Below are 24972 nucleotides of genomic sequence, written 5' to 3'. Positions count from 1 at the left end.
AATTTGATAACTTTTGTAAACAAGAAGGTTTTAAATGGCAGTTCACTGTGGCATATACTCCACAACAAAATGGAGTAGCAGAGCGGATGAACAGAACCTTGTTGGAACGGACAAGAGCTATGTTGGCAACTGCAGGGTTGAAAAAACCATTCTGGGCAGAAGCAGTCAAAATCGTCTGTTATGTGATCAATCGGTCACCATCAACCACAATTGATCTGAAAATGCCAATGGAGATGTGGACAGGAAAACCAGCTGATTATTCTCGCCTACATATATTCAGAAGTTCTGTTTATGTTATGTACAATACCCAAGAAAAATTAAAGTTGAATTCAAAACCCAGGAAATGCATTTTCTTAGGGTATGCTGATGGAGTCAAGGGATATTGCTTGTGGGATCCCACTGCTCGCAAGGTGGTAATCAGCAGGGATGTTGTATTTGTTGAAAATAAGATACAAGCAAAAGAAGGTAGCACTTCAAAAGAAAAATCAGAGACTACTACAGTTGAAGTTGAAGAAATAAAAGAAGTTTCAGTTTCTTTTGAAGCAGCACCAGAGCATGAAGAACAAGAGCAAACTGAGATCGAAACTCTACAAGTTCGACGGTCAACTAGGGAGAGAAGAGAACCAGCTTGGCACTCAGATTATTCCATGGAGGGCAATGTTGCATACTGTCTATTAACAGAAGATGGATAGCCTTTAACTATTTACGAGGCTATGAAAGGCCAAGAATCATCTTTGTGGATGGTAGCAATGCAAGAAGAAATTAAAGCTCTTCATAAAAATAAAATATGGGATCTTGTTCAATTACCACAAGGAAGGAAGGCCATTGGAAACAAATGGGTCTACAAGATGAAACGCAATAGTAATGATCAAGTGGAGAAGTATCGTGCAAGATTGGTGGTGAAAAGATTCGCTCAAAAAGAAAGTATAGATTTTAATGAGATATTTTCTCCGGTGGTTCAACTCACAACAATTCGAGTGGTCCTGGCGATGTGTGCTACATTTGGCGTGTACTTCGAGAAGTTAGATGTCAAAATTGCATTTCTTCATGGAGAACTTGAAGAAGAAATGTACTTCGAGAAGTTAGATGTCAAAATTGCATTTCTTCATGGAGAACTTGAAGAAGAAATTTACATGCTCCAACCAGAAGGTTTTAAAGAACAGGAAAAAGAGAACTTGATTTGCAGGTTGAAAAAATCTTTATATGGTCTCAAACAGGCGCCGAGATGTTGGTACAAGAGATTTGATTCCTTCATTATAAGCCTTGGATACAACAGACATAGTTCAGATTCTTATGTTTATTACAAGAGATTTGGTGATGAAGATTTTGTTATTTTACTGTTGTATGTTGATGACATGTTGGTAGCAGGCTCCAACAAAGATCGTCTTACAAATCTAAAGGCACAGTTGGCTAGGGAGTTTGGAATAAAGTACGTTGGACCAACAAACAAGATTTTAGGGATGCAAATTCACCGAGATAGAAATAATAGGAAGATTTGGCTTTCTCAAAAGAACTAATTGAAGAAAATCTTGAGACACTTCAAGATGCAAGATTGTTAGTCAATTTCTACCCCACTTCCTATTAATTTCAAGTTATCCTCAAGTATGAGTCCTAGCAATAAAGCAGAGAGGATGGAGATATCTCGAGTACCGTATGCATCAGCAGTGGAAAGTTTAATGTTCGCCATGGTATGTACAAGATCTGACATTGCACAAGCAGTGGGAGTGATCAGTCGATACATGGATAATCCTGGTAGAGAGCATTGGAATACTGTTAAGAGAATTCTGAGATACATCAAGGGTACCTCAAATCTTGCAATGTGTTATGGAGGATCAGACTTTACTGTTAAAGGTTATATTGATTCAGATTATGCAGGTGATCTTGATAAAAGTAAGTCCACCACAGGTTATGTGTTTACTCTTGCTGGAGGAGCTGTAAGCTGGGTTTCAAAACTGCAATCTATCGTGGCTACATCTACGACTGAAGCAGAATATGTAGCAGTTACACAAGCGAGCAAAGAGGCAATATGGATGCAGATGTTATTGGAGGAGCTCGGGCACAAACAAGAGAAGGTTGCTCTGTTTTGTAACAGTCAGAGCGCTTTGCATCTTGCAATGAATACAACATTTCATTCAAGGACAAAGCACATACGAGTTCAGTATCACTTTGTTCGTGAGAAGGTGGAAGAAGGCAGTGTGGACATTCAGAAAATTCACACCAATGACAACCTAGCAGATATGTTTACAAAGCCGATCAACAGTAATAAGTTCATATGGTGTCGATCTTCTATTGGCCTAGCAGAAACGTAACATTGCAGTAATTGGGTAGAAATGATGGTGTGAAGACTTAATTAATTCTCAATTAAATCTTCAAGTGGGAGAATGAAAGAGTCAACAAATGCTGCCTCAAAGAGTCAACAAATGTTGCCTCCCTTTTTCAAAAGTAAAAAAAACGCGTAGAAGAAAAATGCAAGGTTGGTAGAAAAGAGGAAAAAATGCGTTCCTCTTTTGACAATATTGCAATGCGTAAAAATTTTATGTGTTTTTGGTTCCTATAAATAGAGGGTCTCTTGCCCTCATTTATATCATTTAGGAAAAGTGAGAGTAAAAATACAAAGAGAGTTATACATCAAAATAAATATTGTAGTCTTGAGTGTCCTCTTTAGTAGTTGTTCCTTTTACAAGAGAGAAGTGTTAATTGTTGTTTTCTCCTTGTATTTGAGAGCAGTGTACTCACATATTATCATAGTAAAATCCTTCTACCCCGTGGTTTTTTCCCTCTATCTGTTTGAGGGGTTTTCACGTAAAATTCTCATGTCCAATTTATTTTCATTATTTATTATCATATCAAACTTTAGTTGTGGTGCTTCCTCCCCCAACATAAACCACGTCTATATTATAAATGGACTTGTATATATATGTACAATTTTTCCCTATAATGTATTCATCATAAATGATACATATATGTACCATTTATTTATGCTATTGAATGTATACAAATAGCATGTATACATCCTTTTGTTTTTAACTGTATTTCATCGAATGCATCACTTAATTGTTGATGTAGGGGTATGATTTATGTATGCTTTTGTTTCTCTGCCAATAATCCTAATAATTTTGAAAAACTTGTCGCCTAAATTTGAGATGAAATAAACACGGTCTAATATGTGTACAAATCGTTAAGTTAATATGCTGAATCGATAAATTTCAAAATCAAATCGAATAGACCGATACACAATCCTAATACACACACCTTCTTCAATTCATCGACGCAAAATAGGGAAAAGAGTTGGGGAAAAAAAAAGGGAAATTGGCTACATAAAGTTGTTTGGTGATAACTTGAATGATTTGACTACTTGTGTGCTCTTGATCGAGCAACTTTATCATTCCATAGTGGCACTATATAATAAATGACTTTAACCTAGGATATTTGTATGTAGTCTAAAGCTAATACTTTGGGAGACTCCTCACAAATGAATGGATGATAATAGACCACTTTGGTTGGTAGTTATATATTGCTATCTATGATGGCCCGTAATAATGTATTGCTATAATAAGAGCTAGCTGTGAGTACGTAAAAACTACTTTTAACTTCAACATGAAACATGATGAAACAAGTACCAATAAACACAAATGTTACGTAGCATAAAGTGAAATAAAAACAAACTAAGAGGTATCAACGGGACTACGAGAGTTGTGATGGAAGTGGTAATTAAATACTTCATTATCAGTAATCAAAGGTCTCGGTTCAAATTCCGGTGGGTATGAATTCGCCTTACCCCCAAGGTGAGACTCTCTACGTGAATCCGAATTTACTAAAGTTCCAATATGAGTCCAGACCCGGATGAAAAAACAAAAAAAAACCGGAGGTTGTCACATTCTATTACCATGAGTGGATTTAGAAGTGCCAAGATAAGACTCACGAGGGACATATTGCACGTCATGGATAAAAATATACCAAGCTGCCTATTCCTTTCACCTGAATAATAGGATTGGTTGCATGTTGGGGCGGAGCCTGGGGTTCATCCAAACCTCTTTTGGTGAAAAATTATACTATTTATATATGATTAAAATAATTTTTATGTATATATAGCAATGGTTAACACCTAAATGCTAACTAAACTAAGGGGTCTTTTGGTAGAGTGTATTAGCAAAATTAATGCATGCATTAATTAGGTGTATTAATAGTACCTTATTTGGTACACTTTTTTTCATATTATGTATGACTAATGCTTGCATTAGTTATACACTATAGTGTATTAAGGTGTGTATACTTACACCATGAATTTTTAGGTATTAGTAATGCAAGGGGATTTAATGCATGCATTAACATGATTAAAGACCCAATTATCCCTTAAAATCTTTTTTACATCTTTTCCACCATAACTGTTGAGAATATTTTTGTAAATAAATATTTTTATCCAATGCATGCTATTTTTAATACATTAAACCAAACAATGCATAAAAAATATTTTATCTATAATTAATGCAAGCATAACTAATACAAACATTTTAATACACTCTACCAAACGACCCTTGAATGTGGCACATTTGGCCATAAAATATTTGTCCACCTAACACACACACACATATATATATATATAATCTTAAAACTCTCCCAAGCTGGAGACATTGAGGACACGGCTATGATGAGACCACAATTAAGGTGGAGAAAGAGATGTGGGATGTCGCAGTGGCAAATAAATTAAATTCTACAGTGATAATTTTTAACCTATAACCTTCACTTTTAACCTAGTATTGATTTATTTAGCTCTTTCCACGGTGGAATTGTTTTTTCACGTGGCAAAATTTTTAAACAAAAAAAAAAGTGTGACACCATCAGAAATTAGTTGAGGTACATTTTGTTAACCATTAGGTGATAATTCAGATAGAAAACTCGCTCTCAATAGTTCAGATATGAAACTCAAAAAAAATTAAGATAGTTCAAGTGTATTTTTAACCCTTTTAACTCTGATAAAAAGTTCAAGTGTACATGACCTGGAGATTTCAGATGCCAACTGTATTTTAGCATGTTCACAGGGTTGCCAGTTCGATATTAGAATTAACTAGTATCAGATGTACAAAATAAGTAATAAAACTCATTTTTTTCCCTGGGAGGGAGGGTTTTCATCAGCACAGTAAATCAGTATCAAAGCATGAGAAGTGACAAAGGAATAGAAATCCAATAGCAGAAAGATTACATTTCTGGGACTAAAATCGTCCAGCAGAATTTCAATGAGTAATAATAACAATACTGATACAAGTGAACCACCTCTTAAAGTACAGAAAAACAATGGTCATACACAGGTCATGCTACATAAATTAAAACGTTCAAAAAGAAACCTATCCCGTGATTGGGCGGAAAAGACATGTATATACATGGAGATATAACTGACCTGGTTCCATTAAAAAATGAAAGTCACACAGACAATCCAACAGCAAACGAGCGAGTACTCACATGTGCTGGTATTCGGGATTAAATGCAAGACCCTCCCTGTAAATCAGCTCTTTCATTTGCTCCTCAGTAAGGGCATGCTGTTCAAAATCGAAGCTAAAAGGAGTCATGCAAACGGGCTCGTCACTGATATCATGAAGCGATGTTAAATATGGATGTGCAAGCGCATCTTCAACTGAAACAAGAAACAAAATGTATAATCAAGGAATCAGTATGTAGAAAGATGTAGGCTTTTAAAGGATGCAGAAATGGAAATTCAATTTCAGTGCGCATCTTTTGACAAGTGCCAAGGATAAAAATATATAATACGACAAGTGTGAAGACCAAACATTGGAGGTTATCCATAACGCCTATCCAATCATGCTGCAAATCACTTGAAGCTGTACGAGTGTACTTTAAATCATAGCTCAGTACTTTCGACCAAGGAGACCACACAATACCCACAGAACAAATAGTAGCACTTCCCCGGGCTAGCTCTAGCATTTGCCCCATCTTTAGTCCACAAATCAAGAACGTACAATTCTAGGTTTAACAATTGTCCTTTCTTGGTTCATGCCGGAAATGTTACTGAAATTCTATAGAAAATCTCCTTTTTTATATTAAGTGGAAACTCTACAAAGTTCCAGCATATATTTAGGTATATGGTAGGATGAGGTTCATCAAATCCTTTAATATAGAAGGTGCTTTAAGATCTCAAGCAAAGCTAGAGTACTGCTGGCCAGGACTGAAATATGGGTTTCATGCTTTAGCTTTTGAGTTATTGTATTGTTGTAAGCAAGGTCAAGTGATAAGATCCATCCACCCCCAAAGCATGCAAGCTTTAATAGTTCTTCATTAGTATAATACAATAGCATAACTGTCAGCCATCCAATGGTGACGCCACCCCAATCTTGTTCGTCCTTTATTTATTTGTTTTTTTTTGCCCTTTTTTTTACCATAAGAGTTGATGGTTACATTAAAGCATGTTTCAACCCAAGAGAGCCTTTACTCAATACCTGGGGATTTGTTAAAACCCTAATTGGTGGGAAGGCCTTTCCTTGGCCGACTTTTGTCCAACCCAAGAATCAGTAGTCATTCAATTTCAATAACTCACAGTCGAGAGAGTTTAAAACTAAGTCTCACAGTCGAGAGAGTTTAAAACTAAGTTATTCTTAATGAAGATGTGAACATAGAGTTACTAAAAAATAAAGAGGTGGACGTAATGAATTCATACAAGATAAAGGTACACACTACAAAGAGAGAAGGCATAGTTCATATTCAACATTTTTCAATACCCTAGGTAGGACAAACAATTATTCACACTCCTTAATAATTGGGCATAAAAATGCCTGTGTGACATATTTAACATGTTCATGCCACTAACCACTAATGGCCCTCACATCAGGTTTTATCAGCCAAATTCTTGATTTTAAAATACCAAAATTTCCAAGTGTCCTCCAATTAAACCACCCACATCACCTAACTCATTCTATCGATTTTAACCCATTCCCTTTTACTTTTTAACCCACCCCACGTTATAACCCAACCCAAAATCCTTTTTACCCAAAGCACTGATCCCTTCTCCTCAATTCCCTTACTCAAACAAGTTATGCCAATTTGAAGAAGATGAAACAGCCAATTTTATCACTTCCAAAAATGGATAATGATCCTTTGTTTTCAGTTCTTCAGATTCAAGTTGTGGTGCATTTTCATAGTCTTCTGAAGCTGAGTGTTTTAACTCAGTAAATCCCCAAAGACTAAATGAGTTGACCAAAAGTAGGGAAAAGGGAAAATCATGGATGCATTGAATTCTTTTTGCTTGATGATAATAGGGAAACCTAAAGAGAGTTTGACCAAATCAACACAGGGTTTTGAAGATTTATGCCAATTAGAAGATGAAACAACCAATTTCACCAGGTGGGCATCCTTCAAGTTTCCTCAACATTATTTTGCAAATGGAAATGGGAAAAAACTAAAGACCTTGAGTTTAAATGAGCTAGGATTTGAAGATGAAATTTTTATCGAGAGAAATTCAAAATCAACTTGTTCTTGAGCTGCTTGGGATTTTGAAGATGGGATTTGGGTCTGTTTGAATGAGGAAAATGAGAAGAATGAATTAGGAATTTGGGTAAAAAGCAATATGGGTCGGGTTAAAAATAAAGGAAATAGTTTAAAATAGATGGAATGGGTTAGGTGATGTGGGCAGTTTAATTGGATGACACATGGTAAATATGATATTTTAAAATCAAGAATTTGACTGATAAATGTGAGGGTTGTTAGTGGTTAGTGGCATGAACATGCTAAATGTGTCACGGGAGGGATTTTTATGCCCAACTATTAACGAGTGGCATGGATAGGTCTTTTTTGATAGTTCGATGGCAAATTTGAACTTTTTTCCTTAACAAAATAGTAGTTGTAATTTACAATTTTTCACACCTAGACCCTTCGTGCAGAAATGCTATAGCTTCCTAAAGAGCAATCGCTATGTTGTATGAATGATAGTATAAACTAGAAAAAGTACTTATATTATGGTTAAGGCTTACGAAACAACAAAAACTTAACTCCATCTCAGGTATGAGTTATGACAGAAACAATTTGTTCCTTCCACTTATACTTCATCCCCAATTCCCCACACATCTCCATACTGATCATGCTAATTTTTAATTTTTTTTAGATGGTAACAATTTCAATATCATTTAAAAGCATACAGGCTATGCAGGCCATATCCAATTTATAGGACAAAAGAAATATAACCTAAACAAAAATTATCTTCTTCCTTACAGAGATTCTAGGACTTCTAGTAGACACTCAGTGTCATTTGAGTATTCTTGTTTACACCAGAAATGGAACAGAAAAATGCAATTCAGTTTAATTTTCTGAATAGAGTTGTTCTTTGCTTCAAAGCATCTCAAGTTGATCCTGCCCTTTAATTCCAGCTTGACATATACTCCACCAAATGCAGCCTGGGACTATGCTCCATGTTCTTTTCTGATCAGGTGATCCTGCCCTTTAGTTCCAGCTTGACAGCAGTCCAAGGCATTTCTTGGCATTACCCAACTCATGTCTTCCATAGCTAAAAAAATGTTCCACAATTGTGTAGTCACTTTGCAGTGTAGGAATAGAGGCTTGTATAACCCTCCTATACAGCTTCTTCTTTTTTTCTGAGGTAAAGGTAATGAACCCTCCTCTACAAGTTTTCCTGGGTCAAACAAGCCTCTTTTGCAACCAACCACACAAAACATGATACTTTGTTTGGGATCTTGACCTTCTATATGTTTTGAAGGCCATACCTCAATTTGGTTATCAACTGTGGTTCAGCACCTGATAGGATGAGTTAACAGAAAAGTTCCCAGAGTTGTGCCCTAACCATCATAGCCTATCTTGATCCTGTTATACCTCTGTGAACGGGTGGGATTGTGTTTGATTCTACATTTTCCCCACATAAATGGCAAATAGAGCAGTGTTGTATTTCCCTCCTCTTCAGGTTTTCCTAGGTCAAACAAGTCTCCTTTATAACCAAACACAAAAAACATGATACTATGTATGAGATATTGATTTTCCATATATGTTTCCAGGGCCACAACTCATTTTGGTTGTCAATGTGGTTCAGCATTTGAAAGGATGATTTAACAGAAAAGTTTCCAGAGCTGTGTACTAACTACCATAGCCTATCTTGATCCGGTTTACCCCTGTGAACTGGTGGATTGTGTTTTGGAATTCATCGAAACGTGTCTCCCAATCATTCAAAAGTCTCCTGAAACTGAGATACCAATCTTGTGCAGTCCATACTTCATCAATAGTAGCCTTTTGTTGTTGGGTCAAGGTGTGTATATCAGGGAATAAGTGTATTATAGTGCCCTGCCCCAAGGTTGTCTTCGCAAAATGATGTTTTATGGCCATTACAAACTATGTAGCTAATTTTTATTTTGTTTTGAAACTGGTAACTTGTATTCCACAGCATTAAGGGCTATGCTGGCCACCTCCAAAAAGTAGTAACAGAGAAGGGGAAAAAAACAGAAATACTTACAAAGAACCTATGAAATCCACTAATTGGCTCTTCTATATTTTGTTCTTTACACCAAAAACCTAACGAAGGAATTACTTTCCATTTAATCTTCTGTATTGAGCATTCTTTTCCTTCACAAATCCTCTGATTACTTTCCTTCCAAATATTCCACCAGATATAAGGAGGTACCGTCGTCCAACACTTCTTTTGACTCTTGCTGCCCCCCTTTGTGATCCAACAACTCAATAAGTCCATTGTGTGTTTTGGCATTCACCAGTTTAGGCTAGATAAATTGAAGAATAAAGCCCATACTTGTGTTGTTACTTTGCAATGCAAAAATAAGTGTTTGTTGGTTTCCAGTGCCTCTTTGCATGGTAAGCATCTAGAGGCTATGTTGATGCCCCTTTTCTGTAATGCTTCATGAGTCAAAAAGGCTCTCCTAGCTACCAACCAGAAAAAACACTTCACTTTAGTGGGAGCCACACTTCCAAACACTCCATGGCCCTGTTATCCTTCCTCCAGTTATCGATAGACCCCACTTATACAATCTGCTGATAGAGAATCTTCCATCTGGGTGTTGTCTCCATAATAGACGGTCTGTTTCCAAATTAGTGCCGGCAAACCTTCTATCATATTCAGTAGTTCAATTACCCCTTCTGTCTCTCAGTCATTTAACAACCTTCTAAATACCAAATTCCACCCTTGTTGAGACCACAGCTCACTGATTTTGATATCTGGATGCACACTGATAGAATAAAGTCCAGGAAACAAACTGTGTAGCTAATTTTATAGCTGAAAATTAGCCACAGAGCTTTGACAGCTCTCCAAACACTGACACCATAAGCAGTGGTCACCCCATTAGTTCTCCATCGACCCCTGTCTGTTCTTGATTACTTTCTTCCACAAGGAGTTATCTTCCTTGGACATGAGAAGGCTTTGCTTAAGTTTCCTCAAGTTCCTTATGCTCAGAACTAGCTGACTAAGGAGTTGGTATTGATTCATGCAAAGATTCGCCATCAAGAGAGGGAAGAGCATTGACTTTAGGTTCGGCCAGTCTCATCATTCACACAATTCTCCCGTCCATCAATGATAACGCAAGAACGCATCCAGTCAGCGCATAGCAAAAGAAAAAAGTGTTCATCCTGGATTCTCCTCCTCAAGGAGCCTAAATTGACCCCCTTCTTTTTTACTTTGGAAAAAGCAGTAAGGAGAGGAAACACTTGCATTCAGTGTGAATTCTTTTTCATTCAAATTAGTTGTTCAAGTGTGTCCTGTTCTGAGATCAGATTAAGGATGTTTTTTTCTAATATCCAGATTCCCTTGAGTTGTGTCAAATTCCACTCCTTTAGTTTCATTTTTTAGTGCTTTCAGTTTGCTTGCAAAATGAAGTCTGGCTACCTTCTACTTCAAATGACTCCCACTAACTTTTAAACTGATCATTGAACCCTTCTACTTCTAACCATCAATTTTCAAATTTGAAGAATGAATTTGGGAAGTTCCAGTTTCCACATCTCAGAGAAATTGGACTATGATCTGAACTCACTCTGGGCAAAATGGATTGTTTGATGTTCTTAAATTCCTCATCCCACTGGGAAAGAAGAGGTATCTGTCCAATCTGGAGGAGGAATTTTAATTTTCTCCTCCATTTCATGTGTATATACACCCATTGAGGGGGGATCTACCAGCTCCATATCTTCAATGAAATTTGAAAAATCAGTCATGTACTGATGTGTCTCTTGTTAAGGAATTGGCATTTTTCTTTTCTGAAATGAATCTGGGGAAATTGAAGTCCCCATAAATCATCACAAAGACCTCTGACTGCTCTTATTTCTTCCCACATAGTTAGCCTTTCTCGCCTACTGTTTGGGCCATAAATCCTGGTCAAATGCCAATCGAAGTCTTGCATTACAGCATTAGAACTGCAAGCTAGAGAGTATAAGCCCTTACATAAAGTTTCCCCCTTCCATAGTCTGTTGTCCCACATTATTATAATCCCTCTTCTTGTGTCGCCTGCCTCTAGACATTCATACTTCACCCATCTATTGGACCATAGTTGTTTTACATATTCACGTATGTCCCCCTCAACTTTAGTTTCCTGCAGACAATAAATATTTGCTCCTGTGTATCAAGTTATTCAGAGTACTCCTTTCCCTCCTGTTAAAACCCCTAACAATCCATGAGATAATACTTATCTTCATGGTTCATCCTCTGACATCAAAATCCTCCTATTTCTGTTCCCATTGATTTTAAATTGTGTATCAAAGATCAGACCTTTAAGTTCATTTAGGCCTATTCATTTTTGGTTTCTTGCAAATATCCGGGATTGGTTATGGCTTGTTGTTCTTTCTTCTGCTAGCCATTTTCATGTCATGGAAAGAGCTAAAGCCTCCTTTTCGCGTCCTTGAAAATCTACACCAAGCAGTTTTCTCAATTTTATGATGTTCCGGCGCACCATAGAGTTGCATCCACTTCGACATTGGGGGAATGGACTTCAATAAGTTCTGCATCGTCCACCACACATGGTTCCCCCCAGCTACAATTAATTGCATGTCTGCTACCGATTGAATCCTATGGAATTGACCCTTCAACCTCATCTTCAACCCTCATGAATTGTTCTTTCTCTTGCAGAATTCTAGTCTCCAATGATAATTAGCTCTCAATAATCTGCTTCTGTATATCAGCTGCCTCAATGGCATGGCCTGGGTGTTTGGGAAGAGCATTATTTTCCTGAGAAGTTATTGCTTGTGTTTCGACATTAAAGGGATCCTCTGTTAAATATTGGGATCAGTTCTTGAGCTTGATAAAACCCAGCCTCTGCTTTTTAAAGAACCCTACTCCCACGTGTTTCTACAGTTTCACGTGCCCCAAATTTTAAATTTCCCTCTTCCTTTGATGTGCCCATGCACTCCAAGACCTGCAATGCTGAAACAGTCCCATCGCCCTCTTCTTTATAGGGAATGATAGCACTATTACCCATGATAGCTTCTTCTCCAATCAGAACTTTGGCCTTCATTGAAGCCGAATATTATATATGAAGCCATCACTTTTCCCTTTACTTCGATACGGTCCAGCGTAAATGATTTTCAAGTGTGGTTTCTTTCTCTGTCTCAATCCATTTATTCCATACTCCATAGGAATCACCAATTTCTTTGAGAACCTTCGGAGACCATAAGGACAGAGGTAGCCCCAAGAGACGTATCCATACCCAGTTCCTTGACACCTCTTGTGGCCAGCAGCAAACAAACAGTAGGAGCCCACCATTCTAAGGTCAATTTAAATTTCTTCCTTCGCCATTTGCCTCAGAGAATGTTCAGTAGCCTTTCTTGTTGGAAGTTCAAACAAAAAGTGAAAGTCATTCATTTCGTATACATTGATCGCATGTGAAATTCTCCACGTGATGTTTACCCATCTGCGGATATTATTAAGCATTGTTGTTTCCTGTGATGGAGCCTGAACTGATCATGCTAATATAGGCAACCAATTCCCAGAAACAAAATCATTCTTATTCCACAGAATTAATTTTGTTCCATCCTTTCTAACTAAGCAGATTTCCAATCTAATTAACATCAACAGGAATAATAAATCATAATATGCCTATTATTTTTCATAGGCCTCCAATGGGGCCATATAAACTTCATATACTTCCTCCAAAAGTAAATTTTCACCATTACATAGCCAGGGGCTACAATAGATATCTAAACCGAGCACTTGAAAGAATAGATACCTTTATCCCTTATCAGAAGGCAGATAAATAAGAACATAGATACCTTAATCCCTTTTCAGAAGGCAGATAAATAAGAACTTTGAATGGAACAAAATCAGAGTTCTTTCCTTTTTCTCAAGGTAACAAATTTAATTAGAAACAAATGAAGGTGGTTTCGACCCCTAGATTCAACAACAAGATAACCACAATTTACAATAATAAACTGCATGCAAAGCAATGAGTGGATTGTTGGAGGAGTATTGTTATCCATCAAATAAAATTATGAGAAGGTAAAAATCCCACCACTATATCCAGATAAGAAGATATGCTTCAGGTTGTGATCTCCCACAATTATCATCTGTAGAAACTTCATTTGTCTGACAAGTAGATAAATACACATACTACCAACTCTAGTTCAAGAAAAAAATACATACTAGGAAAAATATGCACAAGTATTCTTCTATGCATAAGGGAAAAATTTAACATACAGATAGAGAAATGAACAATGCAGCTAGCAGAGAAGCATTTCAGGGGTTCCTTACCAGTAAGTCTCCTTCTGGGATCAAATGTCAACATTTTCTCAACAAGATCAATAGCAGCAGGGTTTACATGTGGAAATTTTTCGACAAATGATTGTCGACGGTAAAGGGGAAGTTGTCTGATGTACCGCTTTGCATTCTCATTCAAAAATTCCATTTCAGCCTCAGACGGGGTGCCAATCAACTGCAAAAAATTCCCTCATAAGAGTAACATAAGTATGAATAATAACATCAGAACATGACCTCAAATATAAGAGAGTGATTCTCGGTCATCACAGCAAGGATTATGAAATTAATAGTACAAATAATGAATGCTTAATCCAGGAGTCAAATCATGTTGGGTCTCATTCAGAAACTCCATTTTGGCCTTGGAAGGAACTAATCAACTGCAAATAGTTCCTTCACGAACAATAACGTGAAACTAATATTAGAGATTGGTCTGGGACATCTGCCAATAGATGGAGAGGGGAAAGAGGGTAGCAAGATTAAAACACTCAATATATCCATATCCACTCTTCGAAGAAAAATTAACACATCTGATTGCTCCTTATTCTTTTAATGCTCTAGATGAGCAGGCTGTTCAAAATATAAATGCTCGTTCACTCCTGCAGTACCTTCTGGTTTCCTAGATCTACAACATGATAGCTTTCTCTATTTCTAGCTAGATTTGAACGTAACTGACAACTAAATATAAACACTGAAAAGGCGACACAGAAAAAAGGCAGAGCGGTATACGACACATATAAAAGTAAATCTTTTGAGGGGAAGATTGGGATACGGTTTGATGATAAATTTTGACAAAAAAGATACCTCCATAAGCAGACGTAGCTGGTGTACATGATCTCTACCAGGAAACAGAGGCTTTCTGTCCATCAGTTCCATGAAAATGCAACCGACTGACCAAACATCAATAGCTGCAGTATAGTCAGAAGAATTTAACAACAGCTCCGGAGGTCGGTACCATCTTGTCACAACATATTCGGTCATAAAGTCAGTTTCAGAAGTGACACGAGCTAGACCAAAATCACATATCTTTAAATCACAATTGGCATTCAAGAGAAGATTGCTAGGCTTCAAGTCCCTATGCAAAACATTTGCAGAATGTATGTATTTCAACCCACGGAGGATCTGATACAAGAAATACTGCACCAAAAATATAAAACTAGTTATTATACAGATAATTTTGGCAGAATAATGCACCATAACATATATGTATGTATGTATATAGCAATACTAACTGTTATTGAGATAGAAGAGAGTAACCTTCTGTAATGTTCAGTATAACAGCAAATATAGGCAAGTGTATGTTCTTGGACAAGGTTTTCACCAAAAACTAAACAACCAATTTAAGATGTAGCACTTAAACCAGATAAAGCAATGAAATGTGTATTCTTGAATAATGATTTCATCAGAAAGTGAACAATACCAATATAAGATATTAAACTTAGACCAGAGTTCCACAACTGAACTCCATTATAGAATTCTCAAATTACCACCTCATAATATTTTCTTGAAAAATAGTAATTGTACTATTTACATAGCACCAATTAGGTGCTGTCAAAAGTATTTACAAGTCATAAACAAAAACATAGTACTTATTATACATAATCAAGCATTTAACATTCACATTGTTTTTAGAGTCCTGTTGCAATATCGCTCGTGTTATATTATGAAAAAGAGAACCAAGAAATGAGATGACCTTTTATACTTATTCTCTAGCCTGTCAATCTTAACCTAAACTCTTATTCTCTTTAAAGATTTGTTGTTGACAACTCTACTGTGACTGCCCCCTCTTCTCTTCCAGCTCTATTTCAAGCCTTCCAGAGGTATCTAATGTTACATCGGGAAATAAGATAAGGTTTTATGTTGTTTATGCACCAGAATACATAACCTTTACACTTTTATCAAGAAAGTACGATAAGTTTATTCCTATGAGGCAAACCAATATAAAGAATACATTAAACAAGAAAAATGCAATCATAAAAAGTACATAGCATCAAAAACTAGTTGGTTTTGGATAAGCATCAAAGACTAGCTGTTGATGTTTTCTTTAAAGAAAAGTAGTATGATCAGCCCACAAGAACAAACAACTGGAAAATTTCAAATTAATTAAAGAACGCTTCTTTGTATGATTTGTATTTTCTGTAAAGAAAGAAAAACTTCTATAAATGGGAAAAGGGGCAAATAGACCCCTCAACTTGTGATTTAGAGAAAATATACCCATTGTTAAAAAAAGTGCTGAATCTATACCCCCGCCGTCTAAGTTCTCTAACAAATGGTGCACATTAAACCTTTTTGTTAACAAAACATTAAAAAATATTCTAAAACTGGTTTTTTATCAAAAATGTCACGTGACTTTTATAAAATTACCTCACCCATTTTTCTTACCCCTCCGGACCTGACCCAAATGAAGAAGACCCAATCCTTCTTCTACTCTGTCATAAAACTGAATAAAAGAGAGATTGGGTATTTTTTAGTAGGTAGAGTCTGGATCGAGTCTGGAGGGCTAAAGAAAATGGGTGAGGGTAATTTTTTAAAGTGATATGACATTTTTTTAAATTAAAAAAAACAGTCTAAGGATTTATTTTTAGTTCAGTTGTTAACGAAAAGGTAAATATGCACCTTTTGTTAGATGGCGAGAGTATACATGCGCCACTTTTTAACGAGGGATATATCCTCTTAAATCGCAAAGTTGAGGGGTATTTTTTTCCCTTGTCCCTCTATAAAATTTGGGTAGACCATCCAGGAGATCAGATTAGCATATGTTTTCATTTTATACACATTTTTCCGTGCACCCCATTGGTAAATTAAAAAAACTTTAAATTCATTTTTAGTTATACATAGGGGATAGAGGGAATAGGGAACGGGATTTACAAGGTGGGAAATCAAACTCTCACCAACAAGATGAAAGTCCAAGTAGTCAATCAACCAACTGGACTAGTAAGATTCCCCGTTGGTGAATTAATAAAATGATATTGACTTGTCAACAAAACAAAAAGAATACATCTCAGCATTCTATCCAATAGCTGCACCTAATAATCAATTATACATCAGTTAAGCATTTTCTTTCATCTCATCACTCTAGCATTTGACTTATCTTTTGACATATACCTCCGCTATTATGTTAGTTACACTCTGTTTTATCTTATTTCAGCATTCTAACATTTAAACTTTTCCTAGCTTTTAAAGAGAAGCAATTTTACAAAAACTCATGAAAATGGTAATGTAATATCAGTCCTTATCCCTACATGATGCATACTCTGAATGCTAGAAGCAATAAAATTTGCCTTACTTTATCACAAAAGAAAAAATATGTCCCTATACAAATAAAAACGAAAAAGAGAATAATACTAATTAAAAAGAAAAATAGAAAAGCACCCAAGGGTGTGGCCTAGTAGACAATGAAGTGGAATGAGCACCATGAGATCTCAGGTTGATCCTAGCAAAGACAAAACACTAGGTGATTTCTTCCCATCTGCTCTAGCCTTGATGGACAGACTTAACATTGTACCTATTGTTGGTGGGAGGTGGAAGATATCCTTTGGAATTAGTCGAAGTGCGTGAAAGTTGGCCCAGACACCACAGTCATTAAAAAAAATAGAAAATGATCAAGAACAGCACACTGTTGTGTCAAATTGTCTATGATTAACCATTACCACCAATTTTTACTTGATGATCCCAAGTGGATACACTAGATTTCCAGTCACTAAGGTTCACCCTAAAAATGACAACAAAGAGCAGTCATAAATATTGAAGATTTCCTAGCTTTAGAAGAGTACTGACTTCCAAAAAATTGATAGAGATGATAATATGATCTAATGTACTTATCCAGGTAAGGAAAAAATGAGCACACTACCCATGAAAAGAGGAGGAAGAAAAACACAAAAAGATACTGCTGGAATTAGATTGTCTGTGGTTGACCATTGCTACCAATTTTCATTTGATAAATCTAAGTGGATATCATAGATTTGCAGTCACTAATGCTCACCCTAATATACGATGAAGAGACCTCCTAACCATTTCAAGTTTTTCCTAGCTTTAGAAGGGTATTGAGAAAGATCTTGCTGAGCTGCAGTGAAATAAAGAATTCTATCCGTAAGAATGTGGAGTATCAAGGAAACTCTTTCTATCATTCTAAATACCAAAAATACAAGAATTTTTAGCGCTCTTTTGAAGAAGTTGAATTACACTGTAGAGTCTTGGATTCATTATTTGTCCTGAGATTCCACATGTTCCTTGTTGCTAATGATTGAATTCTCAGTTTATTAAATGTATTCTCATAATTTGATGGGGAAAAAAATCATCTGTAGATGAATTCTCCCAGGCTCTTTTCCCTAGGTGGCTTCTAGAGATCCCTTCTGGGTGTCTAGAGCCCCTTTTCCGTGGTTCTCTGCCTTCAGAATCTCTTCCCTTTCTTGCTTCTTTTTTTTCAGGTTTTAGAACATGGAGAACAGGTTGTACTTCAGACAGGGGGGAAAATCTTACGATCTTACAGAATCAATATATGCTTCCGAGATATGATTTGAGTGGGTGGAGACTATCAGGATGTCTCTGAGGAGTATGATATTGACCAGGGGAGCTTTACTTTGGTTATGCAAAAGATTAAAGGAAGCTTCTGAAAGCAGGGGGAAACTTCAAATCATGGAGATGCAGAGACATTTCAACATATATTTATTGCTCCCTGAAGTTCAATAAGTACGGTTGATTTATTTCTGTTATCACGGTGCAGGGGCAGAGTAGATTAGTAATTATTATTCCAGAAAATGCATTTAATGAGGGATGGGGGAATCTGGTAACAAAAGTGGAAAACTTCATTGAGAGAAAAATAGAGAAGAAAGGGGAATTTATTACAAAAAGGGAATTAAATCTCAATACAATCGTTGGGAAGGGGGATTACAAGGGAGCTCTGAATAACAGTAAATGTAGCAACAGAGAAATGGATGTAGCCAGTGAGAACTCAATGCTGACGACAACTTCTCTTGTAGATGACAACAACCTGTTACGAAGATGTCTCGTTGGCAGGTTTTGTGGAGAATGAGATGCGCCAATTTGAAATGATGTGTGCAGATGTGCCCAATAAATGTGGAAGAAATGTTCAGGTGTACGACATGAATGGCTTCCGCTTCCTCTTCGAATTTCAAACCAGAAGGATGGCTGAACATGTTATCATAGGTGACTGGAAGAGACAAGGTCTGACCTTGAAGCTGGAATGGTGGTCTCCGACAATAGGAGCTTCCCAAGATGAAACAAGATTTGATTGGTTTTGGATTAGGGTTTTAGGGCTACCATTGCAGCTCTAGAACAAAAAGGTAAAGAAAAGATAGGTGATGAATGTAGGGGTGGCTAGAAACTGAAGAAGAGGCAGAAATTAAAAAACATCCGAGATGGGCAAGAATCAGAGTTAGAGGATCAAGGGAGAAGATCCCGACGAAGATAGAGATCGTCGATGATGGGCTGATATACTCACTGCCAGTACGGGTGGAGTCGCCGGCAACATCTAGATTGATGGAGGTGGAGAAGAGAACGGATCGAGGTGAGAGTGACATAAAACTGGATAGTACAGAAGCCAGACCTATGTTGCTAGAATACAGAGACAGTGTTGGACAGAGGAAAAGGTCCAGCAGCAAAGAAAACAACGGATATCGAGGTTTACAAGGAAGGGGTACTAGAAAAGGACAACAGTCACATGGCTAGAGGAAGAGGGACCCCTGAGCACACTTTAAATCTGAATAAAACACAAGCCCATCTCACACAACGATGGGGCCTTTCTAGCAAGCCCAAACTGCTATTTTCACCGACTTTTTTCTGATTTCATTAACTCAGGTTGGAGAGAAACAAAGCATCCTCTTAAGCACTCTATAATGGACTAGGAACTGGGAAAACATATGCAAATGGAAGAAGAAGAACCAAAAATCAGAAATCACAGAATCAAGGAGGCTCAGGTAGAGGACATGACTGAAGAAGGAGATATCATAGCTATTGAAGGGGAGACAAATAGTTACTTAATGAGCAAGGAAGATTCTTTTCAAGAGGCAGTTGCCACATACAATGAACCAGAACCATTCAGCATAGAAGAAAATCTTACGGAAGAGATGATAGAGACCTAAGTTGAACAGACTTCACTTTCATTGTCGCACCGATGTCGGATTCTCCAAAAATATACTACTTTTAGGGAATCTGACATGCATCCGTTGACATTTTTGAAGAGTCTGAGCAACATAGATAGAGACAAGGGCTACGATCTGGGTACACCTTATGTGATCAAATTAGGGCAAGTCTTTGGAGCAGCTATCAAGGGGTGTGAAAAAGACGCATATGCTTTGTGCATGAAGATGGATCAAAAGAGATACTTGGAGACACACGCAGGAAAGGGCAAACCCTCAAATAGCAATAACAACACAATTCCAAAAGAGCTCAGGAATTTAATGTTCGATATGAAATTCAAGGATGGTGAACCTAGAACCAGTGGAAGGAGACTAACCATTATGCATAGATGAGGATAAAGATCGTGTCTTGGAAGCTGAGGGGCTTAATGAGGAAAGAAAGAGGGGAGTGGTAAGGAATCTGATTAATCAATGGAGTGCAACTGTGTATTTTTTGGTAGAAACAAAGTCGGGGGAGAGGGGGGATATAGATAGACTCATTACATAGTAACTGGGATAATAGATGGGTGGGAGAGATACATTTGGAGGCAGACTTGGGTGGTGGGAAGTGATTTTAATGTAATCAGATATCCCAAATGAAAGAACAAACTGTTCCAGAATAAATGGAGCAATGGCTGAATTTTTTTAATGCGTTGAAGAGATGGAACTTGTGAACCCTCCTTTATTTGGAGGATCTTATACTTTGAGAAGGCGAGAGAATCATAGAAGTGCCACAAGAATTGATAGATTCTTATACTCTTCATCATGGGAAGAGCAGTTTACTCTCATTAAACAGACAGTATTGCCAAAGATAGGATCTGACCACAATCCAAATGTTATACTGTGGAGAATTGAACTTCAAGAAAAATTATTTCAAATTTAAAAGTTGGTGGCTGAGGGTAAAAGGGTTCCAAGAAAAGGTAAGACAGTGGAGGGGGTGCTTTTGTTGTTAATGGAGGCCTGACTATATTTTAGCTGCGAAGCTGAAAATGCTGAAAGAAAAGCTAAAATATTGGAGTAGAAATAATAGGGGCAATTGGAAACAAAGAAAGGGTGGCATTTTAAACCAATTGGCAGCCTTGGAGGCAATCCAAGAACAAAGAGCTCTCACAGATGATGAGGCATTGCAGAAATCAAACATAGATATGGAGCTTGAAGAAGTTGCAAGAAATGAGGAGATAGCTTGGAGACAAAGATCAAGGATACAATGGTTGAAACAAGGAGACAAAAATACAAAATACTTCTGTAGGATAGCTATAGCTCACAAAAGTGTAAACTCTATAGATAACCTGAAGGTGGAGGGTATGAAGATCAAAGAAGCTATACAAAATACTACAAGAACTTGTATAAGGAGACAGAAGATTGGAGGCCAGAATTAGCGTTACATGAAGCTACAAGGATCTCAGCAGAAAGAGGAGCTACAGAGACAATTTGAAGAGGATGAAATCTTAAAAGGCAGTAAATTGTAAACTATTGAATTTTTGTTTAGCTACTATTTTTGTTGCCTTTGTAGTTGATATTTGTTTGACTCTTATCGTTTAGCCTCTAGACTCTTAGGCTCGCGAAGGCAAGAAAGAGAAAGGCTCGCGACTTGGATCAAGTGAAGTGCAGAAAGGATGCAGAAAAGGTTCAAAAATACCCTTAATGTATTAGAAATGGTTCAGAAATGCCCTCCTTCCACATATTGGATCAAAAATGTCTTCCCTCCACCTATTGGATAAACAATGCCCTTAACCTACAAAAAATGGTTCAAATTTGCCCTCCTTTACCTAAAAGCATGGTTATCAACTATTAAAACCTATTTAATATGCCCGCATTTCGTGCGAACTTAATATATTTTATCGATAAATATAATATTTTTATCACATCAAAATATTTTTAAAAATTCATTTTAGCCTTCAAATTTGAATAAATTAAAACTCAACTTTTTAATTCATTTTACTTCTATTAGCATCTTAGTTATATATTTTTTTCATTGTCTAACAATTTTAGTCTTTTAAAACTACTGAAATTTTTGTATAAATTATGTTAACTGATACTGTATTTACACTCAGAAAAAAATTCAACAAAAATTAAATTCCTCTTCTCCGTAACTAAAACAATGTTTTTATACAACATACATTCTGGTTAATTCGCACGTTAGTTCATATATTTTATTTAAAGCAAATACTTCTATTAGGTAAGATAAACAAGTAAGAATTTTTCTAAAAAAATACAAATAAAAAAACTAAATAATTGTCAAAGTACTGTTAAAAAAATTATTGACATATATAATTAAAATTAGTAAATTTTTGAGTCATTTCTAATATTTTAAGGGAATTTTTTATCTAATAGGTATAGGGAAAGGCAAATTTGAACAATTTCTAATAGTTTAAGAGCATTTTTGACCCAATAGGTGGAAGGAAGGGAAAATTTGATCCAATAGGTGGAAGGAGAGTATTTCTGAACCATTTCTAATACATTAAGGGCATTTTTGAACTTTTTCCCTTAAGGATGAGGAAGGCAAGGTGTTGGTGGAAGAGACCTCTATTAAGCAAAGATGGCATGCGTACTTCCACAAACTCTTAAACGAAAAAAAGGAGATAGAGATATTGTGTTGGGTGAATTGGCACACTCTGAAAGACTTCAGGACTTTGGGTACCGTAGGTGCTTGAAGGTTGAAAAGGTTAAACGTGTTATTTGTAGGATGCGCAGTGGAAGAGCGACCTAACCCGATGAGATTCCGATGGAGTTTTGAAAGAGCACAAACAAGGCAGGTATGAAGTGGTTGACGGGATTGTTTAATGCTATATTTAAAACGGCAAAAATGCCTTATGAAGTAGATATAGTAGAATTGTATCCAATGAAGTTCATACTAGAAACTACAACAAAGAAATATAGAAGTGGAAAGGACATGGGTTTTCATTCATACACTTCAGCACTCAAAAAGAGGATGAACATCATTTCCACTGAATGAGAGAATGTTAATTGCTGATGTTACATGTTAAAACGCTGTAACTATGCACAACGAGCATGGATCATTACGACTCTGGAAAACAATAAACTACATGGTTTAAAGGAAATTTTTGTCAAAAACAATACTACAAGTGAAAGCTGTTAAAATGATACCGACAGAATAGTGCTTACTCCCAACAATACAAGAATTGGTATATGATTTGAAGTTTGAACAACTCCAACACAAATTTGAAAAGCTTGCTACATTAACCAATTAAATTTTAATCAAGAACAAGAACCACTTTTACAAGCTTCTAAATAATTGGATAGTCTTATATCAGTAATGCTCTAAATGGAACCTGGAGAGAATAGAATTATCCAAATAGAACCTGGCAATGTTCTTCTGATAATCCCTGATTAGAGCGAATAATTTGATGGAGATCAGTGTCCATAAGCTCATATGCAATGTAGACATCATTAAATGCTTCTCTTTGAGGTGGTGGAATTATATCTCTGATCGCAACAATCTGCAAGGCAAGATGCTGAATTAGCCTCAAAATTTTCTTTTATACACACACACATGATCAAAAGTCTCTTCCTTCTTGTGAAGCATCTATCTCCCATTGCGAAATCTAAGTAGCTCCCTCAATTACTTCAAAAATATGTACTCCCTCCATTTCAATTTGTTTGCCGGATTTGGACTTGGCACGGAGTTTAAGAAAATAAAAAAGATATTTTAATCTTATGATCTTAAACTGGATATATGTAGAATGTACCAAAATGTCCTTTAATCTTATAGTCATAAACATGCCATATGAAAAATTGGAATTAAGGAGTTAGCAACAATAGAAAGAGGCATTCTTTTTTAAACGAACTAAAAAGAAAAGTAAGAAAACAAATTCAATCGGAGGGAGTATAATTCTATATGCGTTCCATGTTTGCACACACAATAAAATTAAAACAAAGTTAATCTACTCTATCATTCAGCTGAAAAGGGGAGGGAAAAAAACAAGACTTTGTGTGGGGCGATACTAGCTAAAAGACATTACTCAATCTTTTTGTCTTTATAAAGAGAAAGAAACCATTTATTATTCATTCTCTCCATAGTATGTCACAATGTAGCATTGTTTCCTTATTATTTAAGTAGATCATTAATCTTGTAACATTGAACCAAGTGAATACATTCAACATCTCTACCGTTCCAATTTTATCACATGTCCCGAAGAGACAATTGAATAGTTCCAAAATCACTCTTTATACCATCTGATTGAAATACAATATAAAACAAGCATATATTTCCATACTTATTCCACAAATTTAAATTTGATCCAACAAGTAAATTATTATAGAAAACAAAAATAAATAAAAAATCACTCACTAACATTTTCATGATCCATATGTCGAAGAAGCTTGATCTCACGCAAAGTTCTCTTGGCATCAATTTTGTTATCAAAAGCATTCGCAATTTTCTTTATCGCAGCATGCTCATTCGTCTCCGAATTCAAGGCAGAACTATCATACCGCAAAATCACAAAAAACATGCCTCAACTCTCATCAATCAAAATATCACATAATAAATTTTAACAAGGACAAGAGTCAGTTGTAATGGGAAAAAAGCAAGAAAAAATTTACCAAACAATACCATAAGCTCCTTTACCGATGGGCATAATTGGAGGCTTATACTTTGCAGTAACTTCAAATATATTACCAAAAATATTGTATTGAATAAACCGTCCACCGTGACTCAACGTCGCAGGAATGTTATCCATTCCGGCCACCGGCTGCGACGGCGGATCTGGTTGCTGTGCCGCCGCATCCGACATCACCGTGTCAGTTTGCGGAGCTGAACCATCCATTTTTACCGGAAAACAGTAAACCCTAGAATCAAATTTGCCCTCTTTTTTCCTATTTCAGTTCTATAGCTCTTTCTGTGTGTGTGAAAAATGTGTGTGTTTTGGGGGAAAGTGAAGTTTGGGGTCAAACAGATCTGAATCGCGAAAGATGATGAAGGGAAATGCAAGTTTGTTGTTTTGCTTTTGTCTTTGTCAAAGTTAAACAAATTGAAAAAGGATTAAATGTAAATAAAGTGAGATATTTAAAATTAAATTATTTTAAAATATAAAATTACATTATGATATTGAATAAAATAGGTTTATTAGTCATGATTCATCTAAAAAAAAGTCATGACACTATAATTACCAAGCAAGATCCATT

At 36.3% G+C, this 24972-nt stretch overlaps 1 protein-coding gene across 1 annotated transcript; it reads right to left on the bottom strand.

Annotated features, from left to right (window-relative positions):
* Positions 1 to 5163: 5163 nt before the first annotated feature.
* Positions 5164 to 24813, bottom strand: LOC129888983 (mitogen-activated protein kinase homolog NTF4). The gene is made up of 6 exons (XM_055964062.1): positions 24391 to 24813; positions 24141 to 24270; positions 23148 to 23285; positions 14492 to 14824; positions 13685 to 13865; positions 5164 to 5629 (listed from the first exon to the last, which is right to left on the bottom strand). The coding sequence occupies exons 1-6, from the start codon at positions 24612 to 24614 to the stop codon at positions 5454 to 5456; spliced, it is 1182 nt and encodes a 393-aa protein (XP_055820037.1). The 5' UTR covers positions 24615 to 24813; the 3' UTR covers positions 5164 to 5453.
* Between the last annotated feature and the right edge of the window lie 159 nt (positions 24814 to 24972).

This window comes from Solanum dulcamara, chromosome 5 (assembly GCF_947179165.1).
Source record: "Solanum dulcamara chromosome 5, daSolDulc1.2, whole genome shotgun sequence".
Taxonomy (NCBI): domain Eukaryota; kingdom Viridiplantae; phylum Streptophyta; class Magnoliopsida; order Solanales; family Solanaceae; genus Solanum; species Solanum dulcamara.
The sequence above is the reverse complement of the archived record's forward strand: the minus strand, read 5'-3'. Positions and strand labels throughout refer to the sequence as shown.